Source organism: Scyliorhinus torazame, chromosome 9 (genome assembly GCF_047496885.1).
Source record: "Scyliorhinus torazame isolate Kashiwa2021f chromosome 9, sScyTor2.1, whole genome shotgun sequence".
NCBI lineage: Eukaryota > Metazoa > Chordata > Chondrichthyes > Carcharhiniformes > Scyliorhinidae > Scyliorhinus > Scyliorhinus torazame.
The window spans coordinates 108,458,153-108,478,503 of NC_092715.1; the positions used below are offsets into that span (position 1 = coordinate 108,458,153).

The 20,351-nt window shown below is 49.2% G+C and overlaps 1 protein-coding gene across 1 annotated transcript in view; it reads right to left on the minus strand.

Moving 5' to 3' along the window:
* Positions 1 to 20,351, minus strand: part of LOC140429419 (solute carrier organic anion transporter family member 4C1-like) — a 285,020-nt gene that overhangs the window by 113,169 nt on the left and 151,500 nt on the right. The window contains exon 7 of the mRNA XM_072516370.1: positions 3,335 to 3,479. Within this exon, the coding sequence (XP_072372471.1) occupies positions 3,335 to 3,479 (145 nt within the window). The remainder of the gene's footprint in view (positions 1 to 3,334; positions 3,480 to 20,351) is intronic.

Below are 20,351 nucleotides of genomic sequence, written 5' to 3' on the forward strand. Positions count from 1 at the left end.
GTTGTCACCGAGAGAAGCTTTCAGAAGGGATCTGAAAGAGCTTCACTACCAGTAGGAATATGTTCTGCGAATGCAAGTATCAAGTTTGCCCACCTGTGTAAATGGAGCATAGAGCTGTATGCGTTGTTTAATGGGAAATTAGGTGTTAGAATTAAAAGATACATGTAAGCTGATCTTGTTAGATTGATGTTTAAGAGGTTTAAAGATCACTTTTCTTTTGTTTTAATAAAGTTTTATTTGTAAACATAACTAAGCCCTATTTCTTATACAGTCACTCCTTGAGCGAATCGATCTTTCTGCACAGTTTTAAAAATAAAAAAAACATTGCGGTTCTGGTCCAGTATCTCAGCCACTGTTGGGATCGGACCCAGGCATCCGTAACACCTTAGAAACTCTTTGAGGCAGGTTGAATCCACACCAAGTTTAAATTGATTGTTCTCCAGCTGATGGTCAAAATGACTCACAGCCAAATCCCTCTTTGATTAGCTCTTGCTCCAGCGAGCTATAAGTTATTGTGGAAGGAAAATCTAAACAGTGGACGTTTAAACAGAAGTACTCGGTACTTCTCCTTTGAATGTAATATTTTGATACTGTGGTCTAGAAATTGGACCCAACACAACTCATGCTGCCCATGTGTCTGGGCAAATGGCAGGGAAATGGAAAATTAGCCTGCTCATCTCATTTGATTATTACCAATGAGCTGCAGAAGCCAGTGACAGATGCAGGGGTGGATCACTGGTTCTTGGAAGCATTCAGACCTGCCTGCGTATACAGCAACTAACGTCATATGGAGAACAAAAGAATCACCAAGCAGTGACTGGCAACAGCCTGGGAGGAAGATGCCGGCACCTCGTTAAGTCAGATTTTTAAAAAATTAAAATTTATTTTTCTTTTTTTAATAAATTTAGAATACGCAATTCATTTTTTCCAATTAATGGGCAATTTAGTGTGTCTAATCCACCTACTCTGCATATCATTGGGTTGTGGGGGCGAAACCCACGCAAACATGGGGAGAATGTTCAAACTCCACACGGACAGTGACTCAGAGGATCGACCCTGGGACCTCATCGCCGTGAGACAGCAGGGCTAACCCACTGCACAACCGTGCTGCAACAGTGCTAACCACTTGCTACCGTGCTGCCCATTAGCGCTGCAGTCCCTGCTTCCATTTCAGTTTGCTCTGGTGGAACAAAAAAACAACAGACATTTTGATGGTTCAGCTCCTTTCAATCAGAATTATGGTTCTCCAAATATGAGCTATCCAAGATTCTACAAAGTTTGACATAACTTCTACGCTTATCGATTCAATCCCTTTAGAGTTAAACCCCAGTGCTGCATTTGTTTTCTTTAGTTGCCTTATTAACCAGCATTATCTTTTTTTAGTGATTTGTGTATCTGTAGCCTCACATAACACTGGTCCTCGAACCCATTAGGGCACAAAGGGAGGTATTTTATGCTCTCCTTTGTGGTGAGTTTGGAGGGCAATTTATTGGCAGGAAAGTGGTGAAGTGGTGGGTGGGGATCCTGCCATCTTCCCATCTTCATCCCAATTAAGTCCATGGTGGGATGTCTGTGGGCGGCCTTCCTGCCCCGCTGTCAATTCAGACACTTAAGGAGCAATTAATTTCAAATTAAGGCTTCATCCTGCCACCACTGGCATTAATTCAGCAGCAGTTGAACCTGATGCCAAGTGGAGAGCTTGACATGAAAGCTTGTGCAGGGTTTGCCTGTGGTTTCCTGAGGCGGAGGGAGGGCAGTGGGGGACCCTCATTCAAATGAACTCAGTGTAGCCAACATCCACTAAAACCCCATTCCCCTCTCACCATCACTTACCTCTGGCTTGGATCTGAGATCCTGGACCTCGATTGGGTATCATCCCAGCAATAGCAACCATCTCCCTGTTGGCACTGCTAAGCAAAACAGCCACTGGCCTCCGATTGGCCAGCAGCTTCTGCCGGGTGACATTTCTGCATCTGGGATCCTGATCCTGTGGAAAGCGCACCAGTGACCTCTCAAATGCTTAATTGGCATGTAATAGCCCCAGCCGAGTTTGGAGGGTGCGGGAGGGTGGGGGGATCGTATGATCAGGCAGAAGGGTGCAGGTTGAAAATCCTGCTGCCTTTTCACCCCCCTCTAATCAAATCCCAGCCAGCCTCAAGGCCATTTAAGGGTCTCGGATCTCATCTTCCTGCCACCGATAGTCAACTGGCAATGGGCCTTGCCATCTGGGGAGGCTGCCTAGAAAACCCTGTCAGGTGTGCCAGCAGATTACCAGAGCGGGTAAGACCATAAGACATAGGAGCAGAATTAGGCCACTTGGTCCATTGGATCTGCTCCGCCATTCAATCATGGCTGATATTTTTCTCATCCCCATTCTCCTGCCTTCTCCTCAGAACCTCTGATCCCCTTATTAATCAAGAACCTACCTATCTCTGTCTTAAAGAAACTCAGTGATTTGATCTCCACAGCCTTCTACGGCAAAGCGTTCCACAGATTCACCACCCTCTGGCTGAAGAAATACCTCCTCATCTCTTTTAAAGGATCCTTTTAGTCTGAGATTGTGCCCTCTTGTTCTAGTTCTTCCTACAAGTGGAAACATTCTCTCAATGTTCACTCTATCCAGGCTCGCAGTATCCAGTAAGTTTCAATAAGATCCCCCCTCATCCTTCTAAACACCGAGTACAGACTCAGAGTCCTCAACCATTCCTCATACAACCAGCTCTTCATTCCAGGGATCATTTTTGTGAACCACCTTGGAACCCTTTCCAAACCCAGTACATCCTCCCTCAGATACGGGGCCCAAAACTGCTCATAATACTCCAACTGGGGTCTGACCAGAGCCTTATACAGCCTCAGAAGTACAACTCTGGTCTTGTATTCTAGCCCTCTTGACATGAATGCTAACATTGCATTTGTCTTCCTAACTGCTGACTGAACCTGTTAACCTTAAGAGAATCCCCAAGTCGCCACACTCCGGTGCCTGTTCAGGTACACTGAAGGAGAATTCAGAATGCCCAATTCACCTAACAAGCACGTCTTTCGGGACTTGTAGGAGGAAACCAGAGCACCTGGAGGAAAATCACGCAGACAGGAGGAGAATGGAAGCAACAATGCTACCCACTGTGCCACAGATTACTCAGTAACTGGTAGCGATTTACAGTTCAAGTATCTCTTTTTCACTCCAAGCTATCGCCCATCTTGTACATTAATGACGACATGCGCCAGACATTAATCTATCGTCATATTTTCAGTATGTTCTGATCAATTATCCTTTTAAATAAGTTACTGAAATATTATCTGTCAATGAAGGTAATTCATTGATTAAACTGCTTACCTCCCAGAATTGCTGCCAGGCTAGCACTTAGGCCAAACTCATTTTCAATGTATTTTGGCATAAACGTCACAAATCCAGTGATGACCAGTGCTTCAGTGGTGCCTGCTACTACCAAGGCCATGAAAACAGGATTCTTCAACAATATCTATAAGAGAAGATATGTTTAACAGTTAGCGAGTATAGGCTTCTGATGGTTCAGTAGAAGTCCCAGTCTAGAGCTGAACAATAGGTCGCAAGTTCAACCCCTCGTCTTCAAGTTAGCTAATCTCAGCCACAAGAGATGTTCCAATTGGTGGTCAGCATCCTGAGCTAGAGAGGATGGAATCTCAACCTGAGTTTCCAATTCTGATTTTAACACATTGTTGGACAATTTGCTGCATGGATTTCAGGCGAGGATAGAATTGGGTTCAGCAGCGATTCTACTACCAATATTTATTGTCTGGGCTCACTGATTAATAAATTCCATTTGGATGAGGTACTGATGGCTGTGGAACTGTACCCCAACATAGCACAAGACCTTTAAGAGAACTGTGGTAAAGTCGGTAAGAAGGGAAAAGAAATACAAAATTAAACACAGACACCAAAAACAAAATATAAGTTCCCTTATCGCAATTTTCTGCAGTGAGGTCAACCCTGGCTGAAAAGTGCCTGTGTTGCAGTGATCTTGATATGAGTGGAAGAACAAAAACAGTTTCATTAGCTTTGATATTTTTAGTATTTGGGAGTGAATCTTTCTGGGAGTGATTTTGTCAGTAATCATGGGAGTCATTCTCCGCCGGCGGGAGTCTCCGTTTTGCCGGCGCCCGGGGGTTTCCCGACGGTGTGGGGCTGCCCCACAATGGGAAACCCCATTGACCGGCCGGTGTTACGGAGACTCCCGCCGGCCGGTCGGGGCAGAAATGTGGCGGGGCGGGTAGGAGAATTTCGCCCCTGATCACTATTTCCTGTTCTGGATCTCGAGTCAGGACTTTGCCATGGGATCCGGGTCCGCGGTGTCGAAACTCACTGGGGGTCCAAAGCTTGCACTTGATTACAGTTCATTTTCCCAGAGGCAGACACCTAATTGGCCGCCTTAAAGCTCAGAGCAGAATTAAGCTCTGAAGGCTTGGCAGCCAGACTGGCAGACATGGGCGCTGCTGAGACAGGTTGAGAATCGAGAGGGTGCCTCAACATGGAGGAGCCCACAGAGGAGTAACATTTAAATAAGAATTCAGAAAGGCTAATCAGGCAGTCCCTTTGGATCAGACGGGAAATCCTTCTGGATGGTTCAATTGGGCTGCAGGGGTTTTGCCTCTGTTCAGTGGGCAGCAAACCCACCTCCCTGCCCTATGTTGCGAATTTCCTCAGCAGTGGTAATATTCGGGAAGCCGTCCCAATGCCACATCCCAGTATTAACCAGTGCCACCATCTCCAAATCCAGAATAATAATAATTATTATAATAATCGCTTATTGTCACAAGTAGGCTTCAATGAAGTTACTGTGAAAAGCCCATAGTCGCCACATTCCGGCACCTGTTCGGGAAGGCCAGTACAGGAATTGAACCCGCTCTTCTGGCATTGTTCTGCATTACAAGCCAGCTGTTTATCCCACTGTGCTAAACCAGCCCATAATCCCAGAGCTAGGAAAATACTGCCCTAAATATCAAATGTCACTGATGAAATCCACAGAAGCAATTTGGGTCATGTTAGAGAGAACAGGGCCATTTCGTACAAGGTCATAACCCAAGAGAAGACCGTACAGAAATACGTGCACCACTTCAAGGGCACTGAATTGTCTCTGAGGAAACCTCGCGAGGCACATTGGTGCCTTCACTGCCCATTGTACCACCATACTGTCAAAAGGTACAATCCACTGTGGGGCAGCATCCAAACTAACAGGACGACGACAATTCAACCTCGGACATGGACACGGAAGCTTCAGCACTGCTGGACGATGCCATAGCCGGAGCTGAGCCATCGTCAACAGTGACCCTTCGTTATTTACCAGATCCAAAATAGCCTGATCCCTGGTTGAATACACAACATATTGCTCTCGGAAACTGCCCAGAATGCACTCTATGAATACTTCCTCATGGCTACCTTTGCCAATTTGATTTTCGCAATCCACATGAAGATTGCAGTCACCCATGATTAATGTACTGCCTTTTCTTCACATGCTCTCATTATTTCCTGATTTATTCTCCGCCCTACAGAATAGCACCCAAGGCTGGATCGAACCTAGGTTCCTGGCGCTGTGAAGCAACAATACTAACAACTGCACCACCATGCCACCCGCTTGTGCTGAATGCTGCATGCATTTAAATAACAAGCCATTAATTGTGCTTTTTTAACCACTTTTTCTCCAATTGATCCTATTTGCTGCTTTTGGCAAAGTCTGTACACAGTGGGGGAGGGTGGGGGATTATCTGTGCTCCCTGTGATGTGTTCCTCGGCAGCGGAAGACAGCCCACTGTTAACTTGCAGCGGAATCTTCTGGCCCCGCCACTGTATATGGAATTTCCCATTGAATGCACCCCCACCCCTGAAATCCGTGGTGGGAGATCGCCGTCGGTGGGACCGGAAGATCCCGTTGGCGAGAATGACCAATTATGAAAAACACTGATAAAATAGTTTGACAAATGAACAACTCTATTGTCTGCTGTTAGATTAAGTCACCAGAGTGAAACTTTCATGGACCTGGACAGCCTTCCCCCAGGGCCGTAATCCCATTTATAGCATTGTGTTTATGTCTCGCATATGTCATTTTATATGGTGTTGCGTTGTCCAGATAGCAATTAACAATATTAACTGAGGATTTCCTGTAATTGTATCTTTTTTTGCAAACTAAAGCAAAAATGCCTCCGATTTCTGCCAATGTTCTTCTCTCTCCCTTCTCTTGAAGGAACTTTCTTGACCTATGGTTTCACAGCTGTCTGACACTCTTCAGTACCTCGCTGAGTGGGTGATTTTCATATGTGTGAACATAAATAATCTTTGCTGGCAGGCTATTCAGTTATGTGGCATTATATCTGAGCTCAATCCTGTCATAATATACACCAGTATGTTATGGTGCAGACACACACACACACTGATGGACATGCAGTGGGACCAATCAGCATACACAACACCACAGCCAATCACCAGTGAGAGCACACGCACTATAAAGACAGGGGACAGGAGAGTTCCCGCTCATTCTAGTAGCAGCCAACTTGGAGCACAGAGCTCACAGCCTGCAACACAGACATTCACCATGTGCTGAGTGCATCACCTGGTTAGGACTAGGCAAGGGTCAACAGTTAAAGCTGGTATTGCATTTACCCACAGTTCAAGTATGTTAATATAGTTAACCTTATAATAAAATAGAGTTGCACCACTACAAATGTTGGTGAGCAGGTAACGATTTTGGTCGGCGGCCATCTTTCTAAAGGGACTGCACTTGCGCAGTTGCGCGACGCCGCGCATGCGCAATCACGAAAACGGCCATCAGTACAGGAACCGCGATCTGCGCATGTGCAAACGCCTCCTACATGCCACGTCACGTGTGTCATGATGTCAGAGGCCCGGACCACGCCCATTTAAAGGGGAAACGTCCCAAATCAAAGAAAAAATCTTTTAAAGCTGTAAAACAACTTTCCTTCACCTGGAATGACAGCACAATGCCTCAAATTGAACCAGGAAAAGAAATAAACCTCCGAAGAACCCTGCAACAAGCAGTTACCTACGCCCAAACCGAGTCCGATTCCGACTTCCCGCAGACAAGTGACACCGAGGATCCGAGGGAGCCCTTTTGAGTCGCTGTTCTAACAAAGAACAGGCTGTCCCCGAATCAAAACCACCAGCCGCTGTCGGTGCACTGATCCAGACGACGAGTGCTGTGCCACCCTGACGGTCAACCAATCCCAGTTACGATTCCGCCTGAACACTGGTGCTTCTGCTAATCTCCTAGCGTGGTCAGCCTTTCAGACCCTTGGGGTTAAACCAGCCATTCTTCCGTCGACCTGCCAACTAGTGGACTACAATGGCAACGTCATTCCTGTTACCGGTTCATGCCAACTCGAAGTGACGCACAACTCGCGAAAAACCATCCTTCCCTCCGAGATCGTGGGCTCCTCGAAGGACTCTCTGCTAGGCGCACAGGCGTGCAAACTCCTAAACCTCGTTCAACGAGTACACTCTCTCTCTCCAGAGGAAACATCTGCCTTCCAGGATGCGGACTTAAGGGCGCAACGCAATGCCATCATCGACCAGCACCGCGACGTTTTCGAAGGCATGGGCACGCTTCCGTACACTTACAAAATCCTGCTCAAACAAGACGCCACGCCTGTGGTTCATGCACCTCGCAGAGTCCCAGCACCCCTCAAGGACCGCCTCAAGCAGCAGCTGCAGGACCTCCAGGACCAAGGAGTGCTCTCCAGAGTGATGGAACCAACCGACTGGGTCAGTTCCATGGTGTGCGTAAAGAAGCTCCAGATCTGCATTGACCCAAAGGACCTGAATCGCAACATAATGAGGGAGCATTACCCGATCCCCAATCGCGAGAAGATCACGTGCGATTTGGCTCGGGCCAACATCTTCACCAAACTTGACTCCTCGAAAGGATTCTGGCAAATTCAACTAGACAGGTCCAGCAGAAAGCTGTGTACCTTTAATACCCCGTTTGGCAGATACTGCTACAACAGGATGCCATTTGGGATTATATCGGCATCAGAAGTATTCCACCGGATCATGGAGCAAATGATGGAGGGCATTGAGGGTGTGCGCGTCTATGTTGACGACATCATCATTTGGTCCACCACCCCGCAGGAGCACATCAGTCGTCTCCAGCACATTTTCAAACGAATATGGGACCAAGGCCTTTGCCTCAGCAGAGCCAAATGTTCCTTCGGCCAGACGGAACTCAAGTTCCTAGGGGACCACATCTCCCGGTTGGGTGTGCGGCCGGATGCGGACAAGGTGGCAGCCATCATGGCCATGCAGAAGCCAGCGGATAAGAAGGTGGTCCTCCGATTTTTGGGCATGGTCAACTTCCTGGGGAAGTTCATCCCCAACCTCGCCTCCCATTCCACAGCTCTCCGGAACCTGGTCAGGAAGATGACAGACTTCCAATGGCTTCCCGCCCACGAGCGTGAATGGGAGGAGCTTAAGACCAAGCTTACCATGGCCCCGGTATTGGCAGTTTTTGATCCCACGAAGGAAACAAAAATTTCAACGGATGCCAGCCAATCCGGCATTGGGGCGGTGCTCCTGCAACTCCTCACTATGGGCCCCCATTGCATGCGTGTCACGTGCCATGATCCCCACGGAACAGCGCTGCGCGCAGATCGAAAAGGAGCGCCTGGGCCTGTTGACTGGGGTCGACAAATTTCATGATTACGTGTACGGCCTCCCCCAATTCACTGTCGAGACCGACCATCGCCCGCTGGTCAACATTATACAAAAAGACCTGAATGATATGACCCCTCGCCTCCAGCACATTCTGCTTAAACTCCGGCGGTACGATTTCCAGCTCCTATACACCCCGGGCAAGGACCTGATCATAGCCGACGCTCTGTCCAGGGCAGTCAACACCCCATGTGACCCAGAGGGGTTCGTCTGCCAGGTTGACGCCCATGTGGCCTTCACGGCCTCCAATCTGCCGGCCACGGATGAACGCCTTATCCACATTCGTCGCGAGACTGCGGCTGACCCCCTACTACAGAGTGTCATGCGTCACATGACGGACGGGTGGCTCAAGGGCCAATGCCCGCAGTTCTACAATATCAGAGATGATCTGGCAGTAGACGATGGTGTCCTCCTGAAGCTGGACCGCATCGTGATCCCACACAGCATGCGCCAGCTCGTTTTGGAACAGCTAGACGAGGGCAATCTTGGCGTGGAGAAGTGCCGACGGAGGGCCCGAGAGGCTGTATACTGGCCCGGCATCAATGAGAACATCACCAACATAGTGCTCAACTGCCCCACCTGTCAGCGGTTCCAGCCGGCCCAACCACGTGAGACCCTACAGCCCCATGGATTGGTCACGTCCCCTTGGTCTAAGGTAGGCGTTGACCTGTTCCATGCGCTCGGCAGGGACTATGTTCTGATTGTAGACTATTTTTTTAACTACCCGGAGGTCGTACGCCTGCACGACATCACATCATCGGCGGTCATCTGTGCCTGCAAAGAGACCTTTGCTCGTCACGGCATCCCACTCACTGTGATGTCGGACCATGGCCCCTGCTTCGCGAGCCAGGAATGGTCCAACTTTGCCAGCAGGTACAACTTTGTGCATGTGACATCCAGTCCCCTGCGCCCCCAATCCAATGGCAAAGCGAAAAAGGCCGTCCACATAGTCAAATGGCTCCTCTGCAAGGCTGCCGATGCAGGATCCGACTTCTACCTCACCTTGCTGGCCTATCGTTCGGCCCCACTCTCCACGGGCCTGTCGCCAGCCCAGCTGCTCATGGGTCGCACCCTCAGGACCACGGTGCCGTCCATTCACGTCCCAGACCTCGACCATGTTCCGGTCCTTCAGCGGATGCAACAGTCTCGTGCACAACACAAGGCGGCGCATGACGCTCTGGCGACTGATCTCCCTGCTCTGGCTCCGGATGACAACGTCCGCATCCATCTTCCGGAGGGTGGCTGGTCTGCAACTGCTGTGGTTCTTCGGCAGGTGTCTCCCCCCCTCGTTCCTGGTTCGTCTGCCAGATGGTTCCATTCGCCGCCGAAATCGGCGTGCTCTTCGTCTCGTTCCACGCTCACTACGCGATCCTCCCCCGGTGCCACGCCCTCCTATTGTCCCCAACCTGGACTGTGTGGAGATTCCGAATACTCTGCATCCTCCTCACTCTGCCATGGCCCAGCCTGTTCCTCAGCCGGTGGCTCCTGACCCACCCTTGAGGCGGTCAACCAGAATTCGTCGCCCACCTCAGAGACTTGACTTATGAGTTTTACAATGTTGGACTCTTTGATCTGTCTGTTATCCTGTTTCATCGTTCCAGTAGTTTGTATATAATGTTCATTTCGTTGTTGATGTGACACCCTATTTCTCTGCACCAGGCACCTTCCCGTGTAAATAGATTAGCCTCATGTACATAGTCATGTAAATAACACGCACACACATAGTCAGGTACATTCACTACACGATATTTATTGTCACGCAGGCGCATGTTCTTTATATAAAAGGGGGGATGTCATAATATACACCAGTATATTGTGGTGCAGACCCACACACACACTGATGGACATGCAGTGGGACCAATCAGCATACACAACACCGCAGCCAATCACCAGTGAGAGCACACGCACTATAAAGACAGGGGACAGGAGAGTTCCCGCTCATTCTAGTAGCAGCCAGCTTTGGAGCACAGAGCTCACAGCCTGCAACACAGACATTCACCATGCGCTGAGTGCATCACCTGGTTAGGACTAGGCAAGGATCAACAGTTAAAGCTGGTATTGCATTTACCCACAGTTCAAGTATGTTAATATAGTTAACCTTACAATAAAATAGAGTTGCACCACTCCAAGTGTTGGTGACCTGTTTGTGATCCAGAACACCCAACACATCAAATCCCATCTTCTGTGGCATTGACGCACATGAACTACAGCAGATGCTCCTGCATAGCAATCAGCACTCTGAACCATGGCTGATCACTAGCCTGCAGGTACTCTGTACAGATGAGGATCAAGTAGACAGCATTCTTGGTTTATATGCCTCAACTATTGCTGCCTGAAATAGAAGAAGGTTCTTTAGAATTTCCAGAGTTTCTATACTGTATATTTATAACCTTTTTTATTGAAATGTTATTTAAAATTGCTGTTGTTGCTTTTCTGTTGTTAGTCTTCTGCAGTCATTCAAAATTACCAAAGCCGCAGTTTTGCAATTTGTAAATGATTCCCACAAGACTGCTTAAGCTTTCACATGAAACAAAAATCAAATGAGAAAACCCTGTAGAAATGTAGCAAAGAAGTTTTTTCAGATAGGAAGTGGCAATGCTGGAACAATGTGTCTACCAGCTATTGATAAACATCGTTCAAATGCTTTGTGAACATACTATGTAGTGCAAGCACACTGTGGAAAAGATTTAGCAACAGGTAAAATACTTAATTAATCAGTAATTGACATTCAAAAATGAATTACTATGATAGCTTAGCAAGAGTGATTCCTGTTTGCATAGCATGTGGCAGCAGCTTAACTGTTTCCCATTGATTGTAATACATGGGGAAGTATTCAAAAAAAATGATTGCAAAATATGCAGGAAGTCCACTATACTGTCATAAAATCGATGATAAGAGTCATGCAATATTTTTACGCATTTGCCTCCGTTCAGATTACTGACGTTTATTGGCTTGTAACTGACCACTTGCCCACTGATGGGATGCGCCATGGGAGAGTACAGAATCTGGCAAGGCACCCACAATTTAAACGCAGCACCCCTTAAAGATGTGTGGTCAGGTGACCCATGACTTCCAGAAATATTCATATTTTCTTTTCATGAATATGGATAAAAACTCGAAATGTGGAAGCCAAGTTTTAACCTAGCTGGAGTCTGCAATTTGCAAACTGCAGAGTTGGAACAGACTGTATTCATGCAGCCAGACCTTAGATAAGAAACTTCCATTGAAACCAGACAGGTCTGGGACTGCCTGGCTAGGTACTAACGGCCACAATTGTTTCAGAACAAACTGCTGTTTACACCTCCAGTTGAAGTCACATTGTTTCAGAATGAACCATTCATTGTTTACACCAGTGTTTATCAAACTTTTTTTCCCAGGACCCACTTTTACCAACCGGCGGATCTTCGGGACACAGCATTATTGCTTACCTTTAATCCAGCAGGGGAACTTGCTTGGTCCTCACGATCTCACTTGCTTTGTCATACAATGTTACATTTCTGCTAAGGCATTCAGCTGACGATTTAAGTACTTGCTGCATCCTTTGAAAAAATCAAGAGGTTTGTCCTCGAACTCGCCATGCTTAGTCTTCAAATGCCTTTGAAGATTTGAGGGTTTTAAACTTTGATTTGCCAGTACTTCCCTGCATATAACACACATGGGCTTTGCATCCTGATTTGCATTGGCACAATTAAAACCATACCTCAAGAAATCATTTTTATACTGCTTTGTTCCCAATTTCAGTTTCTTCTCAATTGTTTGTTCACCAGAGGCCTTGGAGCTCTGGATACAGCTCACGCCAGCACTGCTTTGTCCCTGCCGTGGACTCTCCTGTGAAGCTCTCTCCAGCAGATTCAATTGTGAGATCCTGGCCTGTTTGTGTCTCTGGCCCTCTCTTCCTTATTACAAAATAATCCATTTTCAATTCTTCACGCAGTTCTGTTGCTTGCTTGCTACAAAGTGGAGGAATCCCTCCTCCATGATTTTGTGCCCACAATACAGATGTACAGAATGCGTGGCATCAGTGTATGGGCGCGATTCTCTAGCTTTGCGTTCAAGCTAGAGCACAATGCAGCTAGAGAATCCCGGGGGAAGCCTCCAGCGAGCCTCCCGACAGCCTCCGTACCTTGCGAGATTCACCAAAGTCCGCGAGGCGTTGAAGTTGGAACTCTGCCCCAAATGGGCGGGACCAAACACCGCTCCCGAAGTAGGTCACAAGCCTACTTACAACCTACCTGCCTGTTATTCACTGGTGTCCCTCGATTCTCTGGCCTCCCCACAAAGGCTGCAGCTGAGCGTCGATCAGTGCTGTTCCACACAAATGTGGACGAGGTGGAACAGCACCCGGGGAGTCTCCCGGGCCATTGGAGACCGCTAGGTGGTCAGGGTGTGTGCAGTGTGGCTCCCTGGCCCTCTCCCTAGATCATGGGCACTTTGACACTGCCCAGCTGGAACCTCGGCAGTGCCAACCTAGCCCTGCCAAGGTGCACAGATGGCACTGCCAAGCCAGCAGGAGCACTGCGTGGGTGCCAGTGCAAGGGTGCCCGAGTGCCAACGTAGCACTGCCAAGGGTCAGTGGCCGAGGGGGGCCGTGCCCATGAAATGAGGGTGGAGAGGGGGTTTAAAGGGTGGGGGAAGTACAGGGCAGGTAAGTAGGGGCCTCTGGGAAGTTGGAGGGGTGATGGATGGAGGTCCTGGAAGGGAAGGGGTGCTGTAAGGAGGTTTGGAGGGGCCTGAAGAGGGGGGGGACTCCTAGGGACCCCATATGTGATGTCCTCACTTGGGGGGTGTGGGGTAGTATCCAAGTGTGTGTGGAGGTGACATTGCCCATAGGTGGGGGTGTGTGTGGGGGACCCCAAAGCTCACTTAGATATCGGGGCACTCTTTCAACATGGTGGCCTGACCTCTCAGTTCAGCTCGCCAGCGATAAAAAAAATTCTAAGTCTGGGCTAAACTGGTGAGAAACTCCCCAGGGAACGCAAAAGTGACTAAGTGAATAGCGGGGGGAATGCGCTGGCAGAGCCTGTGGGAGATTCCCTGAAAAACCCACCACAAATTAACTTAGAAATTTTGGGGGAGAATCACACCCTATTTGCTGGGCACGTGACCTCTCTGATGCTGCCTCTGGCGGAAAGACTCGGTCGTTCATATTTAAAGGCAGATCGCAGCCGGCCTTTTTTTTTTTTACTTTGAAACTTTATTTCCAATACCTGATTTTTCCAGGTTTATGACCTTTACTACTGAAAATTAAAACAATTTCATTTGATCATGTGCATCCTTACATTTACACACTGTTACGACCTCCTACAGGGACAGAGCTGTATTGCGCCGCTTCCCTTTCCTACACACCTGAGAATGAGCTACTCAGGTGACTAGGAGCGGAGCTCCCTTCTAATTGGACGAGCTCACCACAGAATATAAACCCCGACCTGGAAATAGATCGGGGAAGGCGACCCTGCGGGGAGTGGAGTGTGGAGAGCGGAGAGGAGTGATTATTGTGACTAGTGTGGAATAAAGTGAGTTGTACCCTGTCAGCCTGACCTCTCGTGGAGTCTTTACCTCTGACTACACCACTGGCGACAAGGATCAAGTGGAGCTGCCATAGGAGGCAAGTGCTGCGGCCTCGGATCGCTTTTCAACCACATTCGGAGGCCGCTCTCTGACCGGCAGGCATGGCATACATGGGTGAACGCGAGCCTTTTGACGCCGACGCGGACGATTAGGCCCAATACATTGAAAGACTTCAATTTTTTTCCCGCACAAACGGCATCACCAGTGATGAACAGCAGACCTTCACCTTGCTGACCGACAGTTGGCTGTCTGACTTATGCACTCCCAGTGAGACAGAGGGCACATCCAGCGTGAGACACATCGAAGAGTGAGTTTGGGAGCTGGGAAACTAAAGCGAGGTGGGAATTTGAGGCTGGGTGGGAGGAGGTGCTTTTTATCCCTTGATTTGTTGCATTCAAATTTCCAGTGAGTGGCCTTGTCCTGCTGTAGGTGATTACAAGGGGAGAGTGGATTGGTGAGTAGCAGGTAAGACAGGTAAGTCCTTCATATCGGGACTGGAGCTGAGCGGGAGAAATCTGGGGTGTAGTCTGGGAAGGCACATCGGAGTAGATTCTGAGCTACATTTTGTACGGTAAGAGGTTTTTTTTCTTCTCACACTTACGAGAGGGTAGCAAGTTAGATTTAATATTTTGTACCAACCTGTACTAACCAGGAGACACATTAATTTTGGGGGGCCTATTTGTGAAAGCAGCAGCAGTAAAGTTTTATTAAGGGCCTAACTAGTATTTTGTTTTTAATCTAACAACCAACAGAGGGAGAGAGATGCCAATTGGCGGGCTTGTGTGCTACTCCTGCACGATGTGCGGCATCATGGACACTTCAAGTGTCCCTGAGGACTACATCTGTGGGAAGTGCATTCAGTTGCAGAAGCTCACCAAATGCATGGATCGGTGAGAGAAGCAGCTGGAAGCAATGAAGAGCACACAATTAGCTGAAATTGTTATAGAGATGTGGTCACACGCAAGGTACAGGAAGATAGATGTGTGACTGCCAGACAGGGTAGGCAGACAGATGAACTTAGAGCCTTGATTCGTGCGCAGAATTTGGATGTGGTTGCGGTAACGGAGACTTGGTTAAAAAGGGACAGGACTAGCAGCTAAAAAATCCAGGATATAGGTGTTTTAGGCAAGACAGGGAGGAAGGTAAGAGAGGTGGGGGAGTTGCAATACTGGTTAGAGAACATGTTACAGCTGTACAGAGGAAGGACACCATGGAAGAATCAAGTAACGAGACACCGGGTAGAACTCAGAAGCAGGAAGGGGCAATCACTATGATGGGGGGAGGGGGGGGGGGTGTACTACAGGCCTCCCAACAGCCCACGGGAAGTTGAAGAACAGATATGTAAGCAGATTCTGGACAGATGTAGAAATAATAGAGTTGTTGTAGTGGGAGACTTCAATATTCCTCATATTGACTGGAAATCTCTTCGGGCTAGAGGTCCGGATGGTGAGGAATTTGTTAAATGTGTCCAGGAAGGATTTTTGGAACAATATGTGGATAGTCCAACTAGAGAGGGGGCTATACTGGATCTAGTACTAGGGAACAAGCCCAGCCAGGTCATCAAAGCTGCAGTGGGGGAACATGTGGCGAACAGTGACCACAATCCCGTAAGCTTTCGGATACTCATGGAAAAGGATGAGTGTTGTCCTACGGTTAAGGAGCTAAATTGGGGGAAGGCAAACTACAACCAGATTAGGCAGGATTTGGAGGCTGTTGTTTGGGAGAGGCTGTTTGAGGGTAAATCCACGTTTGGCACGTGGGAGTCTTTTGAGGAGCAGATGATGGGAGTGCAGGACAGGCATGTGCCGATAAAAGGGAAAGACAGGAAAAGCAGGATTCGGGAACCGTGGATGACCAGGGAAATTGCGAATCTAGTCAAAAATAAAAAGGATGCATACATGAGGTCTAGACAACTAAAAACACATGAAGCACTTGAAGAATACAGGGAAAGTAGAAAGGAGCTCAAGCATGGAGTTAGGAGGGCAAAAAGGGTCACAAAATGTCCTTGGCAGACAGGATTAAGGAGAATCCCAAGGCATTTTATACGTACATTTGGAACATGATGGTAGCTAGAGAAAGAGTTGGTCCACTTAAGGACAAAGGAGGGAAATTAGGCGTAGAACCAAAGGAAGTAGGTGAGATCCTTAATGAGTATTTTGCATCGGTATTCACAAAGGAGAGGGACATGTTGATTGCTGGTATACGTAAGGGATACGTGAGGGATACGTAAACACTTTAGTACAAGTCGTTATTATGAGGGGGGAAGTGTTAGGTGTGTTAAAAAGCATTAAGGTAGACAAATCCCTAGGGCCAGATGGCATCTAGCCCAGATTTCTGAGGGAGACAAGAAATTAAATCACTGGGCCTCCAACAGAAATTTTGTTTCCTCGTTGGCCACTGATGAGGTCCCAGAGGATTGGAGAATAGCCAATGTTGTCCCATTAATTAAGAAGGTTGGGAAGGATAACTCGGGTAATTATAGGCCAGTGAGCTTGACGTCAGTGATAGTGAAATTGTTGGAAAGGATTCTGAGATAGGTTCTACTCACCTGGACAAATGCAAGGTGATGCATTTTGGTCGATCCAATTCAGGTGGGAGCTATAAAATAAATGGCAGAACAATCAGGAGCATAGACACACAGGGAGATCTGGGCATGCAGGTCCACAGATCCTTAAAAGTGGCAGCACAGGTGGAAATGGTGGTAAAGAAAGCATGTTGAATGCTTGCCTTCATTGGACGGGGTATCAAGTATAAAAGTTTGCAAATTATGCTACAGTTATGTAGAGCGTTGGTTAGGCCACATTTGGAATACTGTGTCCAATTCTGGTCACCACACTACCAGGAGGACATGGAGGCTTTGGAGAGTGTACAGAAAAGGTTTACCAGGATGTTGCCTTGTATGGAGGCTATTAGCTATGAGGAGAGATTGAATAAATTGGGATTGTTCTCCCTAGAAAGACGGAGACTGAGGGGCGACCTGATAGAAGTTTATAAAATCATGATGGGTATAGATAGGGTGAACAGTCGGAGGCCCAGCCCCAGTATTTCTACACCACCCTATGCCGTACGCACTTTGCGTCAAGATAGGCCAGGAATTGGACCATTTAGAGCAGCTGGGGATTTTCTGCCCTGTCCACTATGCCAATTGGGCCGTGCCCGTGGTCCCCGTATTGAAGCCAGTCGGGTGGGTGCGACTCTGTGGGGACTATAAAATGACTATGAACCGGGTATCCCGCCTTGACCGTTACCCGGTCCCTCGGATCCAGGATCTCTAAGCCTGCCTCAGCGGCAGAAAAACGTTCACTAAGCTGGGCATGAGCCATGTGTACTTGCAGCTGGTGCTCGAGTCAAGTTCCCAGAAATATGTGATGATCAATACCCATCGGGAACTGTACAAATATACACGGTTACCATTCGGAGTCTCCTCGGCTTGTGTGATATTCCAGAGGGTTATGGAGAACAACTTGCGAGGGTTGCCAAGGGTGGCCGTCTATCTAGACGATGTTCTCATCACTGGGACCTCACATCAGGAACACGTGGAGAACCTAACCAAGGTCCTCAAGCAGTTTGCTTGGGCCAGGGTCCGCCTCTGGAGGGAGAAGTACATTTTCCAAGTGCTGGAGGTCACGTATCTTGGCTACCAGGCGGATAGCAGAGGCCTCCATTCAGTGGAGGAATAGGTGCGGGCAATTCGCTAGGGCCCCATCTCTCACGATCAAACAGAACTCCAGTCTTTCCTCGGCCTGGTGAACAATTACGGGAAGTTCATACCCAGGATGTCCATGGTGCTCGGTCCGCTCCACCAACTGCTGAAGAAGAGACAGAAGTGGGACTGGGGCCTCCCCCGCACCAGATGCATTTCACGAAGTGAAACAGCGGCTCTCGTCTGAAGGAATTACTTCCACATTTCGATCCGGACAAGCCCCTGCTCCTCACGTGCGACGCCTCGCCATACGGCTTTGGTGCGGTCGGTCGTCACACACCACATGCATGACATCAGCGACCTATAGCTTTTGCGTCCAGCACGCTGGCAGACGCTAAGCGGAACTACGCTTTGATAGAGAAGTAAGGCTTGGCAGTGGTGTTCGCGGTGTGGAAATTCCACCAGTATATTTATGAGCGAATGTTCATGGTATATACCGACCACAAGCCCCTGCTATGGTTATTTAAAGATGATCAGTGATTCCGCCAATAGCAGCCATCCAGGTTCAACGGTAGGCCCTGCTGCTCATGGCCTATGAGTACAGTTAGAGCATTTCCCGGGCACAAAAATCCCACACGCGGACGGGTTGAGCCGCCTGCCTCTACCCACAAAGCCGCCGGCTCCCACCCCAGCTGCAGAGGTGATAGCCACTCTTCATTTCATGGACACTTTGCCAGTAACGGCAGTTCATATCAATAAATGGACACAGGCCAACCCAGAGTTCTCAAGGGTCCGACATATGGTCCAATACTGGGCCCGACATCGGGCGATACCAGGCAGGCTGAGGGGCTACGCCGTAAAACTCCCCAAGTTGAGCGTAGAAGGTGGTGTCCTCCAGTGGGGGATGTGGGTTGTCATCCCCAAACGGGGACGCGCACCCCTGCTGAAAGACCTTCATAACGGGCACCCTGGGGTGGCCAAGATGAAAATGTTGTTGCAGAGCTACGTTTGGTGGCCCGGACTGGATGCCGGGATCGAACGGGTGGCCTGAAATTGCACCCCATGCCTAGAACACTAGACAGCCCCACCGGCGGCCCTGATGCACCTCTGGGAGTGGCCCAGGAAGCCTTGATCCCGTGTACATATCGACTTTGCCAGCGCGTTTCAGGGGGCCAGAATCCTTATTTTTGTGGATGTCCATTCAAAGTGGCTGGAAGTACTCCGGCTCCCCACGGCGAATACTCGAGCAACAACGGATAGACTATGTTTAGCACGCACGGACTGCCTGAGGTCCTGGTGTCCGACAATGCGGTGGCATTCATGAGCCAGGGGTTTTCTTCGTTCATGGCCACGAATGGCATCAGGCACATGTACACGGCCCCGTACCACCCACCCTCCAATGGGCTAGCCGAATGAGCGGTACAAACATTCAAGAGAGCCAGGAGGAAGGTGACCTTGGGGTCGTTTCGAAACGCGGTTGATGAGGTCCGTTACTGTCCGACGCGTCACGCCACAACCGGCATGACACCAGCAGAGTAACTCACGGCGTGCCGATTCCGGACTCATCTCAGCCTCATCCTCCCCGATGTCAGAGCACAGGTCCGTCAGCGGCAGGACCGCTCAGAGAAGGACTCTCACCGCCGCTCACGGGCGCGCACCTTCACGACAGGTGACGCGGTTTTCTTCACAATGGGTGTCGCGGTTTATGTGAGGAATTTCGGGAGTGGAGCCATATGGATCCCTGGGCCAGTCCACCATGCAACGTGGCCAGTCTCCTATGCATTGCAGGGGGCAGAGACATATCGCCACATGGACCAATTACGACGATATGATCAGGAACCACCGGCACGTGGCCCGAAGGCCCCACGTAGGACCCGGACACCATCCGCCATATGGCCAAGGAGGAGAGCCGAGACCAGTGGGTAACTGGACCCCACCTGCCCTTTCTGCCTCCTGTTGACCGTCGAGATGTGTTGCCCATGGGCCCGGCCAGCGGCGGTGTAGACAACGCATCGGATTCAGATATGGCCATTGCACAGTCTGGCGACGATACACCGGGGCCACTTGTACCAGCAGCCTTACTGGCTGGGTCATGCCAGCTTCGACGTTCTTCGCGGAAGCGGCGGTCCCCAGTACACTACACATCTCCAGGACCAGCTGTGCTGCCCCTGGAACTCCACCCACAACCCAAGCGGCCACGGGACCCTCCGCCTGAGGACATGGACATTTCTCCGGACTTGGGGGAGGGTGGGGGTGTTTACGACCCCCTACAGACACAGAGTTGTACAGCATCTGCTTCCCCTTCTACACACCTGAGAATGAGCTACTCAGCTGACTAGGGGGCAAAGCTCCCCCTAATTGGAATCTCAACCCCAACCTGGAAGCAGTTCGGGGAAGGAGACCCTGCAGGGGATGGAGTGTGGAGAGCGGAGAGAAGTGATTATT